General features: G+C 40.7%; 1 protein-coding gene across 1 annotated transcript in view; it reads right to left on the bottom strand.

The window, feature by feature from the left end:
- The window catches only part of LOC131279717 (guanylate-binding protein 6-like), a 42,058-nt gene extending 16,253 nt beyond the window's left edge, over window positions 1–25,805 (bottom strand). Inside the window, exons 1-5 of the mRNA XM_058303214.1 lie at window positions 25,633–25,805; window positions 22,959–23,154; window positions 19,171–19,298; window positions 16,954–17,063; window positions 16,571–16,767 (exon numbers count right to left, since the gene is read on the bottom strand). Of these exons, the coding sequence (XP_058159197.1) occupies window positions 16,571–16,767; window positions 16,954–17,063; window positions 19,171–19,298; window positions 22,959–23,148 (625 nt within the window). The 5' untranslated portion in view covers window positions 23,149–23,154; window positions 25,633–25,805. The remainder of the gene's footprint in view (window positions 1–16,570; window positions 16,768–16,953; window positions 17,064–19,170; window positions 19,299–22,958; window positions 23,155–25,632) is intronic.
- Window positions 25,806–27,524: the final 1,719 nt, after the last annotated feature.

The raw sequence follows: 27,524 nt of genomic DNA, 5'->3' as shown, positions 1-27,524 counted from the left end.
TCAATCCAGGCTGATCTTTCTGATAAGAAAGGAACTCTGGAGAAGAGCAACAGCCAATGCAGAGCAATTTCCAAAGACTGCAAGGTGGTTTTTGTATTAGTTTGTTTTTATTAACTCCTGGTACTCAAACAAATTTCTGTCGTATTAATAGCTGAATACAAATTTAAGGAACAGACAGCCCAGGGACTAAATCCCAAAGTTAATGCTTTAGCATATTAAATGGTATAATGTGCAACAAACATAAGACAATGATACAATGATACAATGTGCAACAAATTACAAGACAAAGAAACAGGAAAAGATGGCCATCCAAAGGAACAAGGTAAAAATGCAGAAACTACCACTGAAGGAGATCAGACGTTGGATATCTGGAACAAAGTATTTTGAAAAACGATACTCATGCTCAGGGAGATAAAGAAAAACACAGAAAAAGAACAAAAGATCAGGAAAACAATATGAGAGACTCGATAAAGAAATATAACTTTAAAAAAGGAACCAAGAAGGAACATTGGTGTTGAAGATGACAATAACAGAAATGTAAAATTCCCTAGAGGGTTTCAACAGCAAATTGGAACTGAAAAAAGAAAGAATTAGTGAACCAGAAGACAAAACTGAAATGATTCAGGCTGAATAGCCAAAAGAAAAAAGAATGGAAACACTGAACAGAGCCAAAGAGACCTATAGGATACCACAAGAGTACCAACATATGAAGTATGGTAGTCCCAGAAGAAGAAGAAAGAGAGAAAGGGGCAGAAGGAATATGCAAAGAAATATTGGCAGAAAACTTTCCAGATTTAATGAGACGAGAATATACATATGCAAGAAGCCCAGCAAATCCAAAAAGGAAAAACTTAAAGAGAACCATGTCCACGCACAAAGGAGTCCAAATATCAAAAGGCAAGGACAAGGAGACATTCTGAAAGCTGCAAGAGAAAAGCAATGTGTTACATACAAAAGAGTTCCATCAAGGTTAAGTGTTGATTTCTCATGAGAAACCATGGAAGCAAGAAGGCAGTGTGAGGAAATATTTAAAGTGCTCAAAGAAAACAATTGCCAACCAACTATTTTATATTAGGTGAAATTGTCTTCTAAAAATGAGGGTGAGATTAAGACATTCTTAGATTAACAAATACAGAGAAAGTTGTTACCACTAAGCCTGCCCCACAAACAATGTTAAAGGGAGTTCTGACTGAAAGCAAAGGACACTAGACAGTGGATCAAAATGGCGTAAAGAAATATGGATGTCCAATACAGGTAACCATATGTATACTTAGAAACACCATAACGTGTTTGGTACTTCTTACAGATACTAAAATGCAAATACTTAAAAGTAATGCAAATATAAGGTTTGGGACATGCAATATATGAAGTTATATTTTCTAATAAGTACAACAAAAAGGTGTGGGGCAGAGGACTACAGGAACAGGGTAGGAATATGCTATTAAAGTTAAGATGGTATCAAATCAAACGTGAATGTTATAGATTTAGGATGGTAAATTTCAGTTCTGTGGTAACCACAGAGAAAACACATGAAAGCACATACAGAAAGAAATGAGAAGGGATTCAAATGGTACAATACAAAAATCAAATAAATATCAAAGTAGGCAGAATTGAGGGATAAAAATGATATAAGACTGAGAATGACCAAATAAAATAACAGAACAAAGTCCTGCACTATCAGTAGTGACTTTAAAGGTAAATGAATTAAAATCTCCAGTGAAAAGGAAGAGATTAGCAGGAGGGGTAAAAAAGCATGACCCAACCATATGCTTTTAGCAAGAGATTCACCTTAAATTCCAGAAAACAAGTAGGTTGAAAGTAAAAGAATGGATAAAATGTACCATGCAAATAGTAACCAAAAGAGAGCAGGGGTAGCTATACACATATTAGATAAAATAGACTTTAAAACAAAAACGTTTAAGGGATAAAGAATGTCACTATATAGTGATAAAAAAGTCAATTTAACAAGAAGATATAACAACTGCAAATATATATGCACATAACAGGAGAGCCTCAAATTGTATGAAGCAACCATTGATATTCTTGAAGGGAGAAATAGATGGTTCTAGAGTAATAGTAGGAGACTTCAATATACCACATTCAATAATGGATAGATCATCTAGACAGACAATCAATAAAGAAATAGAAATTTGAATGATACAATACCAACTAGACCTAACAGACATATATAGAACATTAGAACCAAAAGCAACAGACTACATATTTTTCTTGAGTGCATATGGATCATTCTCCAGGATAGAACATATGTTAGGTCACAAACTAAGACTTCATAAGTTAAAAAATATTGAAATCATATAATGTATCTTCTCTGACACAAAGGAATGAAATTAGAAATCAATAACAGAAGAAGAACTAGAAATTTCACAAATGTGTAGAGATTAAACAAGGCATTTTAAACAACCAATGTGTCAAAGAAGAAATCACAAGAGAAATTAGGAACAGGAAGATGGCATTAGACTAGGTAGGCAGGGCTCAACTCTCTCACAAAAACAAGGAAGGAAGGGCAAAAAGCTGTCTGAGGGAGCTGCTTTGGGGATATTCACAACAGAAGAGTGCTGTGCATCCTTGAGGAGGATGAAGGACAGAAAGATGAAGAAGCTAAAACAAAAATTGTGAATTGCTAACCCCACCCTCAAGGGGAACAGCGTAGTTAAAACTTTTGGCTCACTACAAGCAAATGAGAGGGGAAGAGATGTCTTCCTTGGAGGAGGGAGGGTGCGGCAGAAGGCAGAAGTGGTTTCTCTTCAGTGAATTTGGCCATCAGAGCCTGCTTTGAATCTTGGCTCTGGCCAGAGCAGAATCACCAGCAAGCAGAGGTTGAAAGTGACACCTCCATGGAACGATTCACTGACAGTCATTATCTGCCAGCCACCAGAGGAACAGCAAGGAGAAAATGCTTTTAAGTTTCTCTCCTACTGAATCCCTGGGAGAACATCTGTGCCCCATTAGTGAGTCACCAGCCCAATTTTGATACATTCATCTGGACAGTTTTAAAGACTTAGAATAAGCTGAACCAAAACCAAAGAGGAGCCATGAAACAAAACCACTAGGCAAGAGAGAAATTGACTGTCACAGTAAATTCACCACCACATTCAGATGCCTAGACATGAATGAGCAAAAAAGACAACAAAACAAAACAAAACAAAACAAAACAAGCCATCCAGAAGAGATGGCCCAAACAAAGGAACAATCCAAAACTCCTGATGAGACACAGAATTTAAGCCAACTAATCAATGATAATCACACAAATATCCTAAATCAATTCAAGAAGTTGAAGGAAAATATGGCTAAAGAAATAAAGAATATGAAGATGACACTGGGTAAGCATAAAGAACAATCAGAAAGCCTTCAAAGAAAGTAACACAGCTTCTGGTAATGAAAGACACAACGGATGGAATTAAAAATACATTAGAGGCATATAACTGCAGATTTGGATTGATAGAGGACAGAATTAGTGAATTGGAGGTGTGAGCAGCTAAACTTACAAAGAAAGGAGAACAGAAAGAAAAAAATGAAAATAATGGAACAGGGTCTCAGGGAATCAATGGCATTGCAAAATGTACAAACATAAGCATTAAGGTGTCCCAGAAGGAAAAAAGAACAGAAAAAGAGCAGAAAGAATATTGAGGAAATAATAACCAAAAACTTCCCAACCCTTAGCAAAGACACATATTCAATATCCAAGAAGTGCAGCACACCCCAAACATAATAAATCCAAATAGACTTACTCAGAGATACCTACTATTCCGAATAACAAATAATAGAGATAAAGTAAGGATTCTGAAAGCAGCAAGAGAAAAGCAACACATCACATGCAAGAGAACCTTAAAAAGACTAAGTGCCGATCTCTCATCAGAAACCATGGAGGCAACAAGAAAGTGATACTATGAATTAAAGTACTGACAAGAAAAACTGCACCAGAATTCTTTATCCAACCAAACTTACCTTCAAAAATAAGGGTGAGTTAAGTCTTCACAGACAAATAAAAACTAAGTGGGTATGTTACCAAAAGGCCAGATTTACTAAAGATGCTAAAGGGTCTACTTCAGTTTGAAAGGAATAAACAAGGGTGAGAGACTTGGAGAAGAGTGTAGAAATAAAGATTACTAGTAACTTAAAGGGTAAAAAGACAGACAATAGTAAGATATGACAATGGAAAGCCAAAAGATAAAATGAATGAAGTAATGCCTTCACAGAAAGAATGTTGAACATTAATAGATTGAATATCTCAATAAAGGACAGAGACTGAAAGAATGAATAATATAAGCCATCTATATATTGTCTACAAGAGACATACCTCATACATAAGGACACAATCAGGTTGAAAGTTAGAGGCTGGAAAAAGATATTCCACACAAATAGTAATCAAAGAAGATCTGGAGTAGTGATATGAATATCAGACAAAATAAATTTTAAATGTAAAACTGTTATAAAAGATGAAGAAATTCATTATATATTAATAAAAAGGGCACTTCACCAAGAAGAAATAGTCATAATAAATATTTATGCACCTAACCTGGGTGCCCCAAGATACATGAGGCACTCAATGGCAAAACTGAAGGGGAAACAGGCATCTCTACAGTAATAGTGGAAACTTCAGTACACCACTCTCAGCATTGGAGAAATTGGCAAAGAGCTTTAGGCAAAGGAAAATGAAAACACAATGTGTCAGAATTCATAGGAGACAATAAAGGCAGTGATCAGAGGAAATTTATAGTTTTAAATGTTGAAAAAGAGAAAGTTCTCAAATCAGAGACCAAACCTTATGACTGGTTACCTTGAAAAAGAAGAGCAAAATTAAACCCAAAGTAAGCAGGAGGAAGGCAATAAAGATTAAAGCAGAGATAAGTGAAATTGTGAATAAATAAATGATAGAGAAAACTGATTAAGGAGCAATTGCTTCCTTGAAATGGTCAGTAAAACTGATACAACTTAGCCTGATGAAACGAAGGGAGGGAGGGAGGGAGGGAGGGAGGAAGGAAGGAAGGAAGGAAGGAAGGAAGGAAGGAAGGAAGGAAGGAAGGAAGGAAGGAAGGAAGGAAGGAAGGAAGGAAGGAAGGACCAGTGAGAGAGAGAAGACATACATAATTAAACTCAAAAATGAAAGATGAAAATATGGGCATTACTAACAACCCCATCAAAATAAAAAGGACTATAAGTGGATATTGTGAACAATTGTACACCAACAAATTTTATAACATGGATTAACTGTCATAGTCCTAGAAACATGCAAACCAACTACACTGACTCAAGAAGAAATAGATCTCAATGGACAATAACACAAAAGAAAAAAAAAACCAAAAAAGTAAAGCCCAGGAACAGATGACTTCACTTGGTAATTTTACCTAACATTCCAAGAAGATTTAACATCAATACTACTCAAATTCTTCCTAAATGGTTGAAGAGGTGGTAACACACCCTAACTCAATCTGCTTGGGCTGTTTTAGTTTATAAGGCTACTTAAAGCAGATACCATGAAATTCATTGGCTTGAACAATGTGAACTTATTAGCTTACAGTTTGAGGCTGGAAAAATATCCAAATCAAGGCATCATCAAGGTGATGCTTTCTTCCCAAAGACTGGTGGCCATCCTTGACTCTCTGCCACATAGCAAGGCACATGATGGCATCTGATGGTCTCTCCCTTCTCTTCAGGGTTTCAGTGCTTTAGTTTATTGATTCTGTGGCTTTTTGTTTTCCTGTATTCATTCTATTTATAAAGGACTCCAGTAATAAGATTAAAAGTCCCATTCTGAATGAGGTGAGTCACACCTTAAATGAAGTAGTCTCATCAAGAGGTCCTATTTAAAATGGGTTTACACCCACAGGAATGGTTTAAATCTAAGAACATGTTTTCCTGTGGTAAATATAGCTTCAAACTACCACAGAGGTCATCATCACCCTAATACCAAAGACAGATAAAGATACCTCAAGAAAAGAAAATTATAGACCTTTAGCCCTTAAAATATAGATGCAAAACCCCAAACAAAATACTAGCAAACCAAATCTGACAGCACATTAAAAAGATTATACACCATGAACAAGTGGCATTTATTCCAGGTATACAAGGGTGGTTCAACACAGGAAAATCAAATATGTAATACACCACATTAAGAGAAATAAGGCAAAAAAAAAAAAAACCCCAAATGTTCTTTCGATTATGCAGAAAAGGCATTTGACAAAATCCAACACTACTTTTGATATAAACAAAGAAAAAAACTTCAAAAACTAGGAACAGAAGGAAATTTTCTCATCACAATGTAGGGTATATGTGAAAAAGCCTTAGCTAACGTCACAGTTAATAGTGAAAGACTGAAAATTTCCTTCTAGATCAAGAACAAGACAAGGATTCCCACTGTCCCAAGTGTTGTTCAGCATTGTCGTTGCAGTTAGAGAATTTAGGCAAGACAAAGAAATAATGGGCATCCAAATTGGAAGGAAGAAATGAAATTTCCCTATTTGCAGATGATCTTATATATAGAAAATCCTTCAAAATCCACAAGAAAGCTACTAGAGTTTATAAATGAATTCAGCCAAAGGTACAAAATCAAGATGCACAAATCAGTAGTGTTTCTATAAAGTATAATTGAACAATATGTAGGGGAACTTAAAAGAAAAATTACATTTACAAAGCAATTAATTGAATGAAATATCAAGAATAATTTCACCCAAAGATGTAAAGGGCTTATACAAGGAAAACTACAAAACATTGCCAAAAGAAATCAAAGAAGACCCAAAATAAATGGAAGGGCATTCCATGCTCATAAATTGAAAGCCTAAATATTGTTAAAATGTCAAGTCTACTCAGAGTGATCTACAGAGTCAATGCAATCCAATCAAAATTTTAACAGCCTTCTTTGCATAAACAGGAGAAGCTAATTATCAAGTTTACATAGAAAGGTAAGAAGCTACAAATAGCCAAAAAGAAGAATGAAGCTGGAGGACCCACACTTCCCAATTTAAAAATTTTTTACGAATCTACAGTAATCAAAACTGATGATAGTGGCACAAGGATACATATGTAGACCAGTGGAATTAAACTGAGAGTTCAGAAATCAACCTTCACATTCAATGGACATTATTTAAAAAACAGAACAACAAGTGCTTGAGAGGATGTGGGGAAATAGGAACACTCTTTCACTGTTGGTGGGACTGTAAAATGGTGAAGCCTCTTTGGAAGACAGTTTGACGGTTCCTCAGGAAGCTAAATGTAGAACTGCCATATGATCCAGCAATTCCTCTACTAGGAATATAGCCAGAAGTACTGAAAACTGTGACACGAACAGACATCTGCACTCCGATTTTCATAGTGGTGTTATTCATAATTACCAAAAGATGGAAACAACCCAAGTGTCCATCAACCCATGAATGGATAAACAAAATGTGGTATATACATGCGATGGAATACTATTCAGCTGTAAGAAGAAATGAGATTGGGACACAAGTGATAACATGGATGAATCTTGAAGACATTATGTTAAGTGAAATAAGCCAGACACAAAAGGACAAATATTGTATGGTCTCGCTAATATGAACTAAACACAAAGAATAAACGCATAGAGTTAAAACCTAGAGTATAGGCTATTAGGAGCTAACAGGAGGGCTGTGAAGGACTACTGATGGTTAATGTACACGTCAGCTGATTTTGAACAAGGGCTTCAAGTCCACTCAGTGGGAACAGAATAGTCTCTTCACAAATGGTGCTGGAAAACTGAAATCCATATGTAAGAGAATGAAAGTGGGCTTCTATCTCACACTATAATCAAAAATTGTCTCAAATTGGATCAAAGACCTAAATATAAGAACCAATATTATAAAACTACTATAACTTACAGAAACATCTTCAGGACCTGGTATTTGTCTATAGTTTCTTAGACTTTATACCAAAAGCAAAAGCAACAAAAGAAAAAAAAAAATAGAAAAATGGGATCTTGTGAAAATTAAAAGCTTTTGTGCCTCAAGGGACTTTATCATTGAGGGCAAGCATGCAAAATTTGGCTCTCAGAACTGGCCGCCTCCGAGGTCTGAGGCACAAAATACGCCTCCCTTGGTTGGCCCCTCGGGACAAGGTATGCACCTACGCCTCCCCGCAGGGGAAACTCACGCAAGCCCCCTCACACCACCTCTGTCTGGGCCAATCTCAGGGCCTCCTACCTCGTAAAGACACGCCTGCTCTCTTCCACCTATCAGCGAGCTATCCAGCTCAGCCCTCTCAAATTTAAGCTCTCCCTAGTAACTACTGACCAGCCTAGTAGACAAGTTCTGCTTCTATGCCCTTATAAGGTAACAACAGCTAATCTAGCCTATCAGAACCCAATCACCGTCCACCAATCCCCTCTCTTCATACTCTATAAAACTGCTTGTACTTCCTCAATAAAGTAGACCTGCACCATCCGCCTCGTCTCCGCAGTTGTCCTTCGAGTCACTGTGCGTCCTCTCATGCCTGCGCCTCCGCACCCCAAGCCCCCTGTCTAGAGAGGCGGGGGCTCCTCACCTCATTTGGCGCCCAACGTGGGGCTCCCCATGGGGCCTGGCTTCGACCGCTCGCCATCGTCCAGGAGCAGGTAAGGACCCCTCCGGGTGCACCTCCCCTAGCTAGCATGGGGCGCTCACTCTCCTGGCAGCAAAGCCCGCAGGTTCGGGCCCTTGCCGCCCTTTTAGACTGCCACAGATGTAAAGTCTCAGCCCGTCAGCTTCAGACTTTCTGGGACCTCCTTCTTCCCTTTAACCCCTGGCTTACCACCGCCAACCTCTGGGACCCAGACTCTTATCGTGTGCTCATAGATCGGGTCACCTCTGCCATGGAGCACGAAAATAAGCATTTCCCTCCTGGCCTCATTCCTATCCTCATCACCATTCGCTCCTGCCTCCAAGGAGCTGCTCCTCCCGCCGCGGCTTACAGCTGCGAGGAGGCCAACCCCACTGACGACAGGGACGACGACTCTGTCTCCCTCGTGTCCCAGCTTAACAATCTCTTAGAGCCCGTGCAGCTGCAGGCGCTCTCTCCTAAAGTGCAAAATCTTGAGCCATCGGCACCTCTGCTTAAGCATCAAGATGGCGCATTTCCGCCTTCTTCCCCGTCCGAGCCCAAACATGGTGCACTTCCGCTTTCTTCCCCGCTCGCCGTGCCCAAGGACCCAAGCGGCCACCCCCCATCTCCTCTCCCGGGGAAGGCGCCACCTCCCTCCGCAGCGGCTACGTCACTCTACCCTGAACTTCCTGCTACCGCAGCACAGGAAGTCCCCAACTTCCCCCACCCTCTCTGTCCACAGGGCGGGGCCGCCGCAATCACCCTGTTCGCCCAGGCGGCTAGCACCTGCCTAGGACTAACCAACCCATACCCGCACGCCGGCTCCTCCATGTCTGCCCCTTGGCCGTTCCCCACCAGTCTCAAGTCGCAGCCAAATAATAATTCCCCATCATTTCCCGCTGCACACTTCCAAATGATGTGTCAGGAGCCTTCACCTCTGCCCACCCCGAGCGGCTCTGCTCAGCCTTCAGCCGGCTTCCCCCAGCTCTTCCCCCTCAACATCCAACAGACTCCACAGTGCCCCCTCCCTTGGTACCCCCACGAACGTGCAGAGGTCAAATGCCTCAGGGAGGCAGTGAAAGAGGACGGTCTTGGCAGCCCATACGCCAGACAGCTCCTCGATGACATCTCTCTTCACTTAAATCTCCCTTATGGCTCTCTGTTGCCCGTGCCACCCTAATTCCCGGTCAATTTGTCAACTGGCGCGCGCATTTCCAGAACCAAGCCGAACTCCAGGCAGCCACCAACCTGCAGAATGGCGTCCCCTTCCGGGCCGAGGCCTTCTTAGGCACCGGGCCTTTTGCCAACCCTGGGGTATACGCCCGGGCGCCTGCCGCCTTTTGGGATCAATGCTGTTCGGTTGCCTTGCGAGCCTTTCAAAGCTGCTCAGCTATTAAGACTGATGGTCTCACTAAACTTACCCAAAGGAAGGACGAGGACTTCTCAGCCTTCATTTCGTGAGTCCAAGAGGCCTGTGAACGAAAAGTAGAAAATGATCAGGCCCGCCGAGCCCTCGCTAGGGAACTTATCCTAGAAGGGGCAAACTCGGCCTGCAAGCAGGCCATCTTGCCTGTGCGTGATAAAGACATACATGAATGGATATTGGCATGCAAAGACTTAGATCAAACCACCCAAGTCCTAGCCACCACCCTAGCCACCTCCATAAACCATTCCACCCAGAACCTTGCCGACGCCCTCTCCCTTACCGGAGGCTGCTTTAAATGCGGGGAAACGGGCCATTTCGCCCGTGACTGCCCCCAAGGACCCCGCCCTTCTAACCATCGGCCTCCAGGGCCTCCCACTCCTTGCCCAAGGTGCGGGCACGGCTATCACTGGGCCAGAGACTGCCGGTCACACACAAATAAGAGCGGCAAGCCTTTAAACTTCCAAGGGGGCGGGCCCCAGCCCCACAACCAAGGGGTTCCCCCCCCCAGCCCCACAACCAAGAGGTCCCCCCCCGCACGCAAACCACCAAAGCCATAATGTGGTCCATCCCCATCCACCAAAATAAACCTCTTCTAGCCATAAAAGTTGGAGGAAAAGGTGGAGGGCAATGGTTTCATGGCACCCTTGACTCCAGAGCTGAAGTCTCCTGTTTCCCCATTTGTTATGAACACCTATGGGAAACCATACCGGGTCCTCCCATACAAGGTGCCACTGGGGAAGCGCCCTCCCAAAAGACTAGGAAATTAATTCCGTGGGAGGACGAAGATGGACACAAAGGGCTATTTCAGCCTCTCGTTGTGCCAGAACTCCCTACTATTCTATGGGGCCGTGATATCCTCGAACAAAGCGGTGCTATCATCTCCACCGAGCACCCTGGGTCTATGGAGCACCCCCAATTCTAAGCGCCATTGCTCGTAATTTACCACCTCAACCCGTTCCTCTTCAATGGGACACAGAGGAACCTATCTGGGTTGAGCAATGGCCTCTCGCGTCTCATAAATTGGAAGCTTTAAAGTTATTAGTACAAGAGCAGCTACACCTGAAACACATAGAACCCTCTGTTAGCCCATGGAATTCCCCAGTCTTTGTCATACACAAAAAAGACAAACAGGCATACTGATTCCTCCATGACCTACGCGAGATAAATAAGCATATAAAACCAATGGGTTCCCCGCAACCGGGGCTACCTCACCCGTCAGCTATTCCCAAAAAATACCACATACTTATTATTGACATCAAAGACTGTTTCTTCTCCATACCACTGCATCCTAATGACCGCGAAAAGTTTGCCTTCACGGTTCCATTGCCCAATCATCAAGGGGCTAATGCTAGATATCAATGGACCGTGTTACCGCAAGGTATGAGAAACAGTCCAGCAATGTGCCAAAATTATGTCAATCAGGCCATTGAACCTCTTAGATCCTCATATTACGTCATCCACTATATGGATGACATCCTCATCGCTCACAGTGAAGAAGAAATGCTAATCGAAGGGCTAAACCAATTAAAATTAAACCTCCAACAAATAAACTTAACCATCAAAGAAGAAAAGGTACAAAAGGTAGCCCCATTCACATTTCTTGGATACCGAATAACCTCCCATATAAACCCCATATCACTCCAACTCGAGACTCCGGAAGCTCTCACTCTTACCGAGCTGCAACAGCTTTGCGGACGTATCAATTGGATTAGAACCTCCATCCCTATCACTACACAAGACCTTGACCCCCTTTTCCAGCTGCTTAAAACCCCTGGACACGCTTCCAATATAATTCATAAAAAGATTAAAATCACCCCGGCTGCCAAACAAGCAATAGAAAGGGTGTCCCAGGATTTGTCAAAAGCAGTTATCAATAGATATAACCCAGAGGAATCAATCTTAGCTCTAGTCCTCAAAACCCTAGGCACCCCAACGGGAGTGTTATGGCAAAATGGGCCTCTTCTTTGGGTGCATTTGTCTAAATCTCGCATTCCAAAGCTCCTGCCACTAATACAGGCCTTTATATCCTTGGCATCAGACCTTGTCACTTTGTGTAGGCAAAGGTACAATGTAGAACCTGCATGAATTATATGGCCATTAAATAAAGAACAAACTACCACCTCTTGCAGGAGAACTATAGCATGCAAGTGCTCAAGGAACAGTATACTGGGGACTTTGACACACATTACCCTTCAAGCAAGTTGTTGCAAGGCCTTACAGGCATAAAGTTAATGGAACAAAACCATGCGTTCCCTTCTGGAGCGCCTATTCCTCATGCCACAGTAGTATTCACTGATGCATCCAAATGTGGATTTGGCTTTGTAGCATATACAACCAACAAATGCACACCCTCATATCAGGCCTATAAGTTAACTAATTCAGTCCAGAGGGGCGAGCTACATGCAATCATAGCAACCCTTCAAACATTTAGTCAGGAACCACTTAACATATTTTCAGACAGCCAGTATGCCTGCCAGGTTTGTAAAACCATAGCGTACTGCACCTTCTTCCCCACAGACTCACCTCTAGATGCAGCCCTGGTTGACCTAAAAAAGGCCCTGGAGCATAGACATCACCCCTGGTATATCAGCCATGTTAGAAGTCATACCTCACTTCCAGGAGCTATAGCAGAAGGAAACCATTTGGTTGACTCTTTAGTCTCGGCACTCCTAATGCAACAATTGACCATTGATCCCATCAGTCAGGCAAAAAATCTGCACGCGCGCTTTCATTTTTCAGCTGCGTCCTTAAATCACTTACTCCCTGACGTACCTTTATACACATGCAAACACCTAGTGCGCCTTTGCAAAACCTGCGCACCATTCTTACCATTGGGACCCCTACAACCTCAAGGGGTTAACTCCCGAGGCCTGAAGCCCAACGCACGCTGGCAAATGGATGTCACCCACATCCCAACATTTGCTAGGCTAAAATATGTACATGTCATCATAGATACGTATTCTCATTTAACTTATGCGGCAGCCTTGGCCAGTGAAAAGGCTAGGCACTGCATAAAGGCACTGCGACAAGCCATCCTGTTCATGGGAGTGCCTTGGGACCTAAAAACAGACAATGGCCCTGCCTATACTAGCAGAGAGTTCCAAAATTTTATCAGAATGTACAACATCACACACCATTTTGGCATCCCATACAATCCACAAGGTCAAGCCATAGTAGAAAATATGCACCATCGCTTAAAGGTTCTCATTGAAAAAGAGAGGGGTATACAGCCCCAAGCTACACCAGATGAACTATTAACCTCATGCCTAATACACTTAAATTTGATGACATTTGACAAGAATGGCCTCTCCCAATGCATAAGCATTGGGGGCCCTCTATAATATCTACTCCTCTTCCCCTCGTATATTGGAAGAACCCAGAATCCAACAACTGGCAGGGACCCAGCCCCCTTTTAACCCAAGGACGAGGGTTTGCTTGTATTTTTCCAGATAACGTCCCACAGCCCATCTGGATCCCTGGAAGAAATGTCCGCCCAGCAACCGGAGAGACCAAACTGACTCAGTCAGGGTCCATGGAAGCCATACCGGAGGGACCGCCGGTGGATGCGAGCTCTCCAACACCAGATACAACACCTCAACATGTCGAATGAAGCTCCAGACATCACTGCCCTGATCCGCCTGTATAGGAGAGCCAGAGCCACCGGCCCAACGAAGCCCCCTAACCTCGTTGCCCTGCTGCTTGCTATGCTCTCGCTCGCCTCTACAGGCCAGGCCATGGAGGTCTGGGCGGCAGTCCGTCATCCTCCTGGATTCCTTTTCCTTTCCCCGCAGAGCCTTGTTTTCCCCCAACTCATCCTAAGCAACTGCTCTCTACAGCTACCATGCAATCCCACCTTCGTACCCACAGCGATAACTCTCACTGTTTCTCTTACTCCCCCCCCCCCAGACGCTCTCTTACTTATAGCCTTTGGCAGTGTTGCCAATCCTATAACCAATCCTTTTGGAATTATACTCTCTCTCTGCAACATGACATAGAAACCTTTAATGACCTCGTTGTCCCTGAATTTACTATTAGCCTCCTCAGTCAGCTACTCAATAAGTTCACCCAATTTTTCAACCCTGCCAATCTCATTTTCTATGGTATCCTTTTCCTAATAGCTGTTATTCTTCTCATAGTGTTCAGACGTGTCTTTACCTCCCTAACCGCGTTAAAGCAGAACCAGTGAGTTCTGGCTATCTCCACCCTAGCCTTAAAAGAAAACAAAGGGGGAATTGAGGGCAAGCATGCAAAAGTTTGGCTCTCAGAACTGGCCGCCTCCGAGGTCTGAGGCACGAAATACGCCTCCCTTGGTTGGCCCCTCGGGACGAGGTATGCACCTACGCCTCCCCGCAGGGGAAACTCACGCAAGCCCCCTCACACCACCTCCGTCTGGGCCAATCTCAGGGCCTCCTACCTAGTAAAGACACGCCTGCTCTCTTCCACCTATCAGCGAGCTATCCAGCTCAGCCCTCTCAAATTTAAGCTCTCCCTAGTAACTACTGACCAGCCTAGTAGACGAGTTCTGCTTCTATGCCCTTATAAGGTAACAACAGCTAATCTAGCCTATCAGAACCCAATCACCCTCCACCAATCCCCTCTCTTCATACTCTATAAAACTGCTTGTACTTCCTCAATAAAGTAGACCCGCGCCATCTGCCTCGTCTCCGCAGTTGTCCTTCGAGTCACTGTGCGTCCTCTCATGCCTGCGCCTCCCCACCCCGAGCCCCCTGACTAGAGAAGCGGGGGCTCCTCACCTCAATCATGACTGGAAAAAAAACAACTTACAAATTTGGAGAAAATATCTGGAAACCACATACCTAAAAAGGGTTTAATATCCAGAATATAAAAGAAATCATACAACTTAGCAACACAAAAGACAAAAAAAAAAAACATATAAAAATGGGCAAAAGACTATAATAGACAATCCTCCAAGAAATATATACATATGACCCAAAAGTATGTGAAAAGATACTCAACATCATCAACCATTAGAAAAATGAAAATCAAAGCCAAAACAATATACCATTTCACACCCACTGGAATGGCTAGTGCTTTAAAAAACCAACAATTATTGGAGAGGATATGGAGAAATAGGAACACTTTAACAATGTTAGTGGGAATATAAAATGGTGCAGCCTCTGTGGAAAACAGGCAGTTTCTCAGAATGTTAAATATAGAATTACCATATGACCCTGCAATCCCACTTCTAGGTAACATCCTAAGGAATTGAAAGTAGGGACACAAACAGATATTAACACACCGATGTTCATAGCAGCATTATTTACAATTTCCAAAAGATGGAAGGAACTCAAATGTCCATCGACAGATGAGTAAATGAACAAATGTGCTATGCATGCAATGGAATATTATTCAATCATAAAAAAAGAATGAAGTTCTGATATAGAAGACAACATAGAGGAACACTGAATACATTGTGTTGAGTGAAGTAAGTCAGCACAGAAGTTCAAATATTGCATGATTTCACAGATATGAAAAAATTAGTAAATGCACATTCACAGAGACAAAAACTAGAATACTTGTTACCAGGGGCTGTGATTGGAGTAGGAAATGGGAAGTTAATCTTCAATTGGTACTGAGTTTCTGTTTGAGATAGTGGAAAAGTTTTGGTAATGGATGCTGGTGGTGGTAGCACGATGTTAATATAATTATCTCTGCATTTTATTTTTGAATGTGGTTAAAAGGGGAAATTTTAGGATGCATACATGTTACAAGAATAAAAATTAAAATAGGCCTGTGCAAAACAAATAGTGAACCCTAATGTAAACTAAGGACTATAGTTAATAGTGTAGTTATAATACTATTGAGTCATCAATTTTGACAAAGTTATCACACTATTGCAAACTCTTAAAAAATAGGGACAAATGAATGTGACTGGAGACATCTAGGAACTCTGCATTTTATGCATAATTTTTCTGTAAATGTTTTAATGTACATTTTAAAAATAAAAAGCTTGTTATCCATTGTTTTGATGGAGCTGAGTTCTACTCTCTCTTCCTTTGATTGAGCCTTCCCCTGAATAAAGTTATCCTTGCCTGTTTAACATTGTACAGTGCAGTTTTTTTTTTCTTTGACATACTAGAAATAGATCTTCAGGTCTATTTAGGAAGTAAAGTCACCTTTTGCAGAACATACAACAATCCAAACATGAGACTGCTATATTCCTCCTTGAGAAGAATAATATCTAATTGAGTGGACCATGTTTTTCATTGTGAATTCATGTCTAACAATTATTTAGTTAGTTGTTTTCCTGAATGTTTAAAGGAAGTAGCATGATAAGCAACACAAGTGTCTGGTCTTTGGAAAGTTTTAGCAGCCACTGAAATGTGCATACTAATGTACAAAGTATCTTAGTTGCAAATTGGGTTTGATGAGTTTTACTCTACATTAGGTCCTACTCTTACTGTGTGAGTTTAACTGCAGTCCAGTAGAACTTGCAAAGGAATATCTATGGTTCTCACCATTTCTATGGCTGGAATCCAGGCTGGAATAAATAGGGAGCCTTAGAGATGATGGACAGTGTTTAGTAGACACCAACCCCTACGACTATCTACCAGTCCAATCAGGCTCTCATACCAGGAATTGACTTCAAGGCATACTCCAAGTACTCATCTTCTTCGATGGGGCGACCTTGTACCTTCAGCTCCAGTGTGAAATCCCATACCGTCCAAATAAAGTCTGGAAAGAAATTTGCAAAACCTGTGGCATCTTCTTCTCCACAAGAGTTTGGGGAGGACTTTGCCCTAATTAGTTCTGTGAGATTTGTCACATAGCTAGGACTTGGCTAAGGAAAAAAAATTTTTTTCTACCCACAATTTCCCTCCTTATAAAAATTTATTATAAACACTTTCCTGGCCCTGTGTCCCCTCTGCTCTAACAGTGGAAACTCAGCCACAAGGAATAAGAATCTGATTTGGTCTCCATTCCCATAAAGTCCTCAGTAAGACATGGAAGGATACTGCAGCTGCTTCAAGGTGTTGTTGTAGATGGTGCTCATGCTGTTGTAGATAAAGGCGCTGCTCAGAAGCACGGCCAGCGCGAAGATCCACGAGTCGTTCTCGGGGTCACCCTTGAGAACATATTAGAGCAGAGCACTTAGGAGGCCACTCTTCACAAGCTCATTCAGTTATTTGTTCAGTCATTTTTCATTTATTATTTCAGAGAGCATAATATTGGGACAGAAAAGAAAAACATCTTTGAAAACAGAATTAAAGGCAAATTTCAGTTTTGGAAATTACATTTACATTTCTTGTGAATTTAGTTTCCTCATCTATAAAAGGATTCTAACGATAGTTTCCAAAGGAGTTTTTCACCTTGAGTTGGATGAAATAAGTTAATATGTGTAGAAAAAAATAGAACTGATGTGCAATTAGTTGTTCAGTAGTAAGCGATACCACATATTCATGTCACAATAAGTGGTTCTCATGATTTGTATCACACTAGTCACAATTAAGCACTCAATACCAATTTAATTAAATATTTATGGGCTTTCACTAAAGTTTACCTATCTTCCTTAGTTGCAGAGAAGCAATTATAAATATGACATTTGTTACTCTCAAGATATCTCATGATATTGGTAAGTATTTAAAATCAAATGTAGCAAAGATGATACTCTGCAAAAAGTTTACATGTTAGTAATGGATCTAAGCAGTAAAACCAAGAGCCAATACATTGAACAAAAATGCTAGCTCTGTCAAAGTGGAACAAAAGCAGTTGATGTTAGAGAAAGAATGTGTGTGTGTGATATGAAGCCTTCCTGGAAAATTTAAGCTGGGTGTTAAAGGATTTCTACAATGCAAACCTGAAGAAATGAACAGAGCATGCAAGTACAAAGACCTGCATAGTTCAAACTCTAGTATTCTAGGATTAGAGTACAATAAGCACAGAATAATTTGGTTTATCTGAAGCACAGCAAAGAGTAGGTGCAGAAAATAAGGCTTAAAAGCAAGCTTTGGTACAGGATGATGAAGAGCCCTGAAGGCAGGCTAACTTGTTTGTATATTACTAAATTTTTGCAGTAGCCAGCAATCAGTTGTAGTAAAATCTCTCATTTCCTTGGAGGCTGTCTAGAAAATGCAAACCCTAAAAATCTAAGCCTAGGAGTCTTTAAATGGGAAGCTGGGAAATATGATGTTATTGATATAACCCATTTCCTAAATTCTAATTATTTAAAAGTAGCAGAAATGTAGATATATTTCCAATTTAATCTTCACTTGAGGTGAGAGAGTGAGAGATTATTCCTTTTAGCCATAACATAAAGAGAAACAACCGAATATCCATCGTAATAAAGTTTTTGCCAGTCAGTCTGCATCTCTAGTCTGCCAACCAGGGAAGCCACTTTACGTTCCCATATCAAAGCACCGATCACCTGTCAGTACATCATTCTGCATACGTGTGATCTCCTCAACTGGACTGAAAGCTCTTTGAGAACAGGGGCTTTATCTTCTTCAATAATATCCACAGAGAAGTGGACTTGGCCCAGTGGTTGGGGCGTCCGTCTACCACATGGGAGGTCGGCAGTTCAAACCCGGGGCCTCCTTGACCCGTGTGGAGCTGGCCCATGCGCAGTGCTGATGCGTGCAAGGAGTGCCCTGCCACGCAGGGGTGTCCACCGCATAGGGGAGCCCCATGCACAAGGAGTGTGCCCCATAAGGAGAGCCACCAAGCTTGAAAGAAATTGCAGCCCGTCTAAGAATGGTGCCGCCCACATGGAGAGCTGACACAACAAGATGATGCAACAGAAAGAAACACAGATTCCCATGTCGCTGACAACAACAGAAGCGGACAAAGAAGAAGACGCAGCAAATAGACACAGAGAACAGACAACCGTGGTGGGGGGAAAGGGAGAGAAATAAATAAATAAGTAAATCTTTAAAATAATAATAATAATAATATCTACAATACTAAGCCCAAAGGCCTGGAATGTAGCTGCTCAATTAAATATTAATTTGGAGTAAATTATGTGCTTCAGTGCTCAGAAATAAAAGATTTTGCCTAATATACCACATTATCTAATATTACCTATTAGTGAAGTTCAAAGAGACCAGAGCGCACCTCACTCTCTATAGTTGGATTTTGAAATTTCATGATTAGATCGCAGCACGTAATAAAGGCTGATGAAGAGGCAAGGAGAAAATCCAGAGTAAAAAGGATTTCTCTATGACTCTCTGCCTCACCTTTTCCACATCGCCCAGGCCCTCAGTGTCCAGAAGGACCAGGGTGTGGTCGGGCTTGGAGGGGTGGGGCACACACCACATCCAGATGCCCTTGGTTCCAGACTGCACCGTGGAGCCCAGTGGGAAGCCTGCAAGAGAAAAAGAGCAATAAACAGTGACCGGAGGAGGTCTGGCAGCATAGCAGCATCAAAGTCTGACCTGCAGGAATTTAACTGCCCAAGGATACAAGATGATGTTCACTCCATTTCATCAAGGATGCCCTACTTTTTATGTCATCTGTTCACCTACCTTTAACAGTCAAACTCCTCCACATTGCAAAGTTTTCTTTATTCGTAACTGCTAATTCCATTTTCCAGCGTAAAACGTTTGTTTTCATGTCTATGTGGCCTATTAACGCACCAGGTAAGAGAAAAGGCAGGCTGCACAAAAGGAAGTTTGGTTTTTAGCTTTTCAGCAATCCTGATTCTCTAAGCAAGTGAAGCTGGTTGACTCCATTGCAATTAGATCAAGGCCTTTAATAGTCAGGAATAAATAAGACAATTCATTCAACATTTATTTATTAAGTACCTATTGTGTTTCACATATCGTGGATAAGTTCAATGCTGAAGAGATAGAGCGGTAACTAAGACAGACAGAAAAACCTGCCTTTGGGGTCTTACAGAAAATGAGTGTTAACAGCCTGCTAATTTGGAAGTTTATGGGCTAGCCAGGTATAGTCTGATCTCAATGGATAAGAGTATGAGGAAGGAGGTATGGATAGAAAAGTATACATTTATAAGCCCCCATATTAAAGGCTGTGGCTGCTGCATCTCACTCTTTACTTGTTGTGAAGATGCTTTGACTTATAACTAATTCAAGAGATCAGCACCATTTAAAACTTATTATAAAAGAAGCATTAACATCAAATTCATGGTCAGTTTATTCTGTCAAGGAAAAAGAGAACTTCTGTAAGCCATTATGGGAGAGCTTAGGACCAGGATAAGAGATGTGCTGATGGATGACTGATGCCACTTCTACATTCTCACTGTATGCCCTTAGTAATAAGCACATTTGTCTTAGTTTGCCAGGTGCAATGACAAATACAACACAATGGGTTAGCTTACATAATGGAATTTATTGGCTCACAGTTTTGAGACTAGCAAAAGTCCAAAATCTAACACTCAGAAAGTCTCACTTTCTCCCTAAAGAATGTGGTGTTCTAGTGCTGGCATGCTGACAATCTTGGGTTCCCTTGGCTTTCTCATCACATGATGATGTCCTCTACTTTCTTTAATGAGTTCCTGACTTTCTCCTTCTCCCTGTGGCTTTCTCCTTATGAGGCCTCCAACAAACCAGCTTACAGTCTACCCTCATTCAGCTGGGCACACCTTAATCACAAATACCACCTTCAAGAGCTAGATGGGTTCACACTCACAGGGATGTAAATTGAGATTAAGAAAACGTCTAAATGGAGGTACATAATTCAGCCTACTACAATGAAATCCTCTATTTTTCTTAATATTTCATTTTAAAATGCCTGGTGTCAAGGGCTCTTTGCGTTGAATCATATGCATGGGGTTGATAGGATTTGGGTATCTTAATCTACCAGACATTCTGCAACACCAAGACACTATGCCCTAGTTAGAATTTTCATGAAGACTAGCTAAACCTTCAAAAATATAGCAGTGAGTTAAAATATCAGCATTCTGGTTAGTTTTTCTTTTAATGAAGTGAAGAAGCATTTATTTAGTGCCTACTTATTTCAACACACTGAACTTATTGCAGGGAATCTAGCAGCAAAAAGTCCTAGATAAGTTTTCTAACTTTACAGGTTTATACTTTAATACAAGAAGTAGAAACAGAAATAAACAAAATATTTCCATATTGTGTATAGTTTAATTGGAGGGATAACATGAGGCTGGATGGTCAGGGCAGGTCATCTCTAAGAACTGACATTTGTGAAGAACCTTGAAGGAAGAAAAGGCACTGGCTGTGTGAAGAATCAGTAAGCACTGCAGCAGACTGAAAGAAAAGTAAGTGCAAATGTGTGGAGATAAAAAAGGGCTAGCATTTAACAAGAATAAAAAGGAGGCCAGTGTGGCTGTGGATTAACCAGTAGTAGAGAAAATAAAAGAGATGATTTTGGAGATATAGACAAGACTATCAGATTGAGTCCCAAGAAGCATGAATTTGATATAAGTTTAATGGAAACTCAAGGATGGTAGTAAAAGCAATGATAGCAAATATCACTCTGGTTGCTTTGAAGAGAATTGATTAGAGAGGGTCAAAGTGGAAATAAATAAATCACTTAGGATGATACTAAAGTATTATAGATAAAAGGTGATGTTGGCATGGTCTGGGGTGGTAAAACAGAATGGAAAGAAAGAGATAGATTTGAGCTATATTTAATATCTTGGTTTTCCAGGCTTCTATGACAAATACCATATGATAACTTGGCTTAAACAATGAGAATTTATTGGCTCACAGTTTTGTGGCTACGAGAAGACCAAAATTGAGGCATCAGCAAAACTTGGCTCCTCCCGAAGATCTGTAGACTGTAGGTGCTGGCTTCTGGCAATGGTTGGAGCTCTTTGACTTTCCATCCTATGGCAAAATCCTCTCCTTTCTCTTCCAGCTTCCAGTTTCTCCCCACGGCTTTCTCTGAGTTTAAACTTCTTCTTATAAAGGACTCCAGTAATCCGGACTAAGGTCCATCTTCACTCAACTGGGCCACACCTTAACTAAAATAACACCTTAACGAGGTTCTATGTATGGGTTCACATCCACAGGAATGCAGATTAAGATTAAGGACATGTCAAAATTTTGGCACATAATTCAATCTTCCACATTTAGTAAGGGAAACAAGAACCCTGATTCATGGATTGAATGTGGGAGATAAAGCAACTATATAAGGATATTTCCTAGATGTGTAGCTTGAGACTGGGAGTTCGGTGGTATACATTGTCAAGAAGAAGATAAGTGAGAATCCTTAAGGCATATTTTTATTTTGTTTTGTTTTATGCTGGGGTTTGGTTTGGTTTGGTTTGGTTCGATTCGGTTCGGTTCGGTTCGGTTTGGTTTGGTGAGTGGAGCTTGATCACACCTTCTTTTACAAACATGATAACTTTAAGGTAAGAACTTCCCAAAATAAAAGTCAGGCAATTTTGGATTTACAAGTCTGAATCTCAGAAGAGAGAGTAAGGCAAGAAATATAAATTAGAGAAGTATCGAATCAAGATGATATTAAAGACCTGGGTTTGGATGATACCACTTTAAAAGAGGGTATAAAACTAGAGAGAAGTAAAATGAAGAGAGATTTGGAAAGAGAAGTGTAAATAGGAAATTGTGACAATATATTTTTGCCTTGAAAAGGATCGAAACAAGTGCAAGAGGGATAGTTACAATAAGATGGGAGTACAGGGATTGTTTTTAAGATGATAGATATTTGAACATGTTTGTTCACTGATAGAAATGACCCACTAAAGAAAGCAAATAATGCAAGAGAGAACAGGCATAATTGCAAGAGCTCAGTGCTTGCACAGGTTAGAAAACCCTGGATTGTGAGCACTAGTATGGCAGATTTTTCTTTCATGGGAAGCAAAAATAATAGGAATATATCAAAGCATATGGGGGCAGAAAAATGGTAAGTTTGAAATTTTGCTGGTGAGAATGAGAATTAGAAGGTTTGTTTAATATGGGCTTAGTGAAATTCCTTCAGGTAACCTTGCAGTAATGAGAATCTGAGATACAGTAATGAGATACAATAAGGAGAATCTGAGAAATAACCCATGCCCCAGGACAATACTCACCATTGTTCTCTCTTGCCAGACGGTTCATCAAGTAGGATTTTCCTGTATGATTCAGCCCTACGATAGCCACAACCACTACGGGCTGAGAAATCTTGTCAAGAATCCTTAAGGCTTTCTGGTTCACAGACAGCTGCCCCTTCTTATTTTTCACTAGACACAGGGGGACCAACATGGTGGGTCCAGATGCCATGGTAACCTGCAAACCCAGAAGAGCTCATCACAAAGTCATTCTCTGCTTCAGGGTTAACCAAAATAAAGGCACACCAGCCGAAAGCTGGTGGGACTTCTGTGCCTTTCTATGGCTCAAAATGTAGGGTAGCATTGGCAGTCCACAAGTAGCACTTACTCTATCATAATCTCTAATGATGGTAGTGATGAAACGGAGGCATTACCACTCTCTAAACTTTTACTTCCTTAATAAACATAAAGTTCAAGCAATGCTTATTAGTCATTGCAAGTTTACTGCTTGCTGAGCTCTGAGATATATACCTTGCATACCTGACCTCATTGATACTTGCAACAATCCTGAGTCTATTATACCCATTTAGCAGGTGAAGTTCAGAAAGGCTGAGGGATTCTCTAACTGTAGTAACCTACAGTTAGAGAAAGGCAGAGAAGCCCCAAAAGGTTGAGAAAAGTCCCAAAGTCTGGAATCAGCTTAGTTACAGAAAGAAGCTGAATCTACGGAGCAGCTCAACGCTGAGGAATCAAGCCCTGCCATATGTCTGACTGCCATGAGGCAGGATGCCAGGATCACCAGTGGCTGACTGTGGTGAGAAAGCATCTCTGATGGTGCCTTGATTTAGACATTTCAAGGCCTCAAAATGGCAAGCTTTTACCCTAAATAAAATGCTCACCATGAGAGCCAACCTACTTCTGGTACTTTGCATTGGCATCCCTGTTACAAACTAAGACAGAGGAGGAGGTCAGGCATGTTAAATACCTGGAGAATTCACCACATTTGTCAGCAGGGAGCTAAGGATGACTTTATTGAGCATAGATTTAGTAGAGTGATGGGATGGGAGCCAGAAATGGAGAAGGTGGTAGATCCAAAGAACGCAGGCTCCGTTCCAAAAAGGAAAGGTAAAACAATATCTTGGGTCTTAAGAGATAAGTGGGGAAGTGTTTAGTGGTGATGGTCATAGTTTCTGCTACTTATCCCCTAAAAAAAAAAGAATAAAAATATAAATAAGGAGACCTACATATTTCTAGAAAGAGAGAACACAAATGGGGAAAAATATCACTAAGGGAATAGGTATATAGGTCTTAATTGTAATCCTATATTTTCTCTAATCCTGAATTTTATTTTCTAAATTAAAGTTTAATTTGAAATAGTCAAGTATTAAAAGAACAATTATTTCATAGATTTCTTGGAAAATATTTGATTATCTTATATTAAAATGTTTCTCTAAGATAGTGCTATATTTTTATAAGAATATGTAAATTAATATTATGTTAAAATATCTCAAATATTAATTTTTATATTTTATGTTAAATACTTAAGATCGATTACTTTAAAAAATTCTAGCTGTACAATTGACTTTGTGGCTGTAAAGGAGTCAAAGATGGCTAAGTCACATTTTAAGTAAATGTGTACTATGGGTAAAATAATTATTCAAACTTAGAGAGTTGTTTTAAGGTTTAAATGAGATGGTTTGAATAGGATTCTTTACGTGTTTTGTTCCACTGACCCCTTTGCCAGTCAGGGGAAAACCACAGACCCCTTACTAAGTCCACAGTATGCTGTGTATTATTTAATAAATATATCACACTGCACCAGCACATCCCTACAAAAATGACTTTTGAATTTCAGTTCAAGCTCACAGATCCCTTGGTTTTCTTAAAACCCTAAATTTAAATCCAAAGCTCTTAAGCAAAATCGTGTCTCAGCTGTGAATAGACCACAAACTTTTAAATTTCGAATTAACTATATAGCATCATTTAATCCTGTTCAGAAGAGGTTTTCAAATTTCGATGTACAGAGAATCAACTGGAAGAACTATTAAAATCCAGCTCCTCAGGCCCAAGACTTTAGACATGTAACAAGTGGCAACCAGTAGTGCTGATGTTCATCAGAAAACACTTCAATAAACAAAACTCAATTTTGACTAGAGTAGATTTTAACTATTAATGTTCAGCGATGTAGGGACTAAACCTATTCCTTCATAGAGACTTAGAAAGCACGCTATACACATGTGTGACTAATAGATAAATAGGAAACATAGCTGTCTGTGAACTCACAGAGGAAGCCTGTGTTTGCTGGCTGGGTTCAGAAGCCAGCACCTCTGAGAAGATGGTATTTGACAAGTGAGGTACCTGAAGAGAACTGAGCTTCTGCTTTTGAAAATCAGTTGAGAAGCACTTTTGATTTTGCCTGCGTACATTGAATACGAATCCACCCGACACATCTTCACTCCAGGATGTGTCCATACGAGAATTCGAACTACATCCTACCTACCCAACCACCCTCTCCAAATTGCGATGCTGTGCGCCCGAACCAAGCTCCTGCGGGCCAGGCAGCGGAGGCCATCCTCTTGCGCCCCTGAGTGAGTCTGCTCCTGAGAACGTGGTGGTAGCGTTAGTTAGTTAGTTAGTTAGTTAGTTAGTTAGTTAGTTAGTTAAAGTTAAGTTAAAGGAAATTTGCACAGAAGACAAAGTTTAGCAGTGAATTCACCTGCCGCAGGCGCTGCAGCCTAGGGACAGGCGGGCGGTTTCTCCGCTGACCTTGCTCACTCAGCGCTCTGCTCCTGCGTCTGCCTCCTTAGGAGACTGGGGACCAGAATGTTTTTCTAGAAACCGCGTGCGTTATCCGGATCTGCAGTCATCCAACTAAGGGACCAGATAGGAAAGTACATGTTAACTGTTGAGGGTTTTCCCTGTTGAAGGAGGCGAGAGAGGGAGAGGCGAGCGTGTGGAGTGAGGCGGGTGGGACGGTCGCGCGGTTGCTCCACACCCAGCTTCGGAAACACTGGCTCGTCCCTTTTCCGCAGCTGGCCTGGTTTCCTGACCTGCAATAAATACAGGGCATCCGGAGTGAATGTTAGCAAAATAACAATAGGTTGAGAAGGTTTCACCAACCTCTCAGGCAAGGGTACTTTTCTCAGGAAATAAGATTGTATTTACTTCAATTCTGGGGAAGTTTTAGGCAGCCTGTGTGCTTGCAGGCCTGGCCTTCAAGCACGTCCTCTCCCTTACTAGACCCCAGTTAACTTTCCTTGGTGTCGGGGGGAGGAAGATTTCCCCCAGGAACCTGCACATTCTTTCCTGTTGGTTCACAATTCTTAACCCATTCCTTACTTACATTTTTATACGTCTGTATCACATATTCTTCCCATTTTTTTCTGGAATAGTTACGAATTACCCAGAACCGAAGTTTTTATATTTAGGGAAGTTCACTTTAGTGAAATGATATGAAAATACGAATTCAAAAAGGAATTTTGAAGGCGTTAAGAAAGCATTATTAATAAATTTTTAAAAACTGACAAACGATGCAAACATTTTCTCAGCTTTTGTTTTTTTCTTCTGTTTAGAGTGCTTCCTAGCTATCATATTTGAATTTTAGTGTAAGCAATAATTATGGGAGAATATCTATTAATTGAAAGGCATTTCCTTGTATTGAGCTAGAGAACTACAATTGTATAATCAAATTACTCTTTCTTTCATCTGTTGCCCTCTAGGTGGGAGCTGTGTTACTAGAGCCCCGGTAAGCTTGCTTTCACTGGCTGCCTTTCTCTGCACAGAATGTTTGGAGTTGGTTGAAAGACGTTAAGAGCGTTCATTCAAATTTCATCCTTATGCTTGTTTGAAAAGGACTCTTTGACACAAACAGTGGTAAAATGTAAGTACCAACAACTGGAGTCACTTGTTATAGCACTATCCAAAAATAGTTTCCTAAGATGAGAAACTTGCATTTAAAAAGGAGTAAGACTACAAGATAAGAAAACAAATGTCTAATTGAACATTGAAATCCCCACATTTCCTTTCATATGGGATGTAATGATGCCGTTTTAATGGAAAGTTTGTCTTTTTTTTTTTTTTGCAACAGAGGTCATAGCAGCATTTGCATTTCATACCCAGCCTGTTTCACTTCCTCCTCAAAATTATGGTTGTGCTTGCCTTTTTCCTAGTGATAAAACCTCAAACAGAACCTCAAAATTAGATTTTAAAAGCCAAATTTACTTATAATTGCCCAATTTCTTCTAACAAAAAAATTGTCTTTTAATATGAGTTTATATCCTCCTCTTAATTTTAAGAGTTAAAACATAACTCTGATCTTATTATATGATAAAATTATATGATCAATTTTTAAAATTGTCTCTATTTGGTTTTATTAAACTTACTCAGTGCAATTTTTTATGGCCACACCTTGGGGTACATTTTACTTTGAGACCCATTGCTGTTGGATATTTAAAGATGAACAAAGCAAGGTTCTCACATGGGCAAAAATATATCTGGAAGAGTCAAATATAAAATAAAGCAAGAATTAATGGGTGTTAAAATTATGTTACAAATAATGTGTGTGGCCTCTACAAAAGAAATAATTAATTATATGTTATATTCAGAAGG

The sequence above is a fragment of the Dasypus novemcinctus genome, chromosome 9 (genome assembly GCF_030445035.2).
Source record: "Dasypus novemcinctus isolate mDasNov1 chromosome 9, mDasNov1.1.hap2, whole genome shotgun sequence".
NCBI classification, from domain to species: Eukaryota; Metazoa; Chordata; class Mammalia; order Cingulata; family Dasypodidae; genus Dasypus; species Dasypus novemcinctus.
This window is presented reverse-complemented; position numbering and strand designations above follow the sequence as displayed.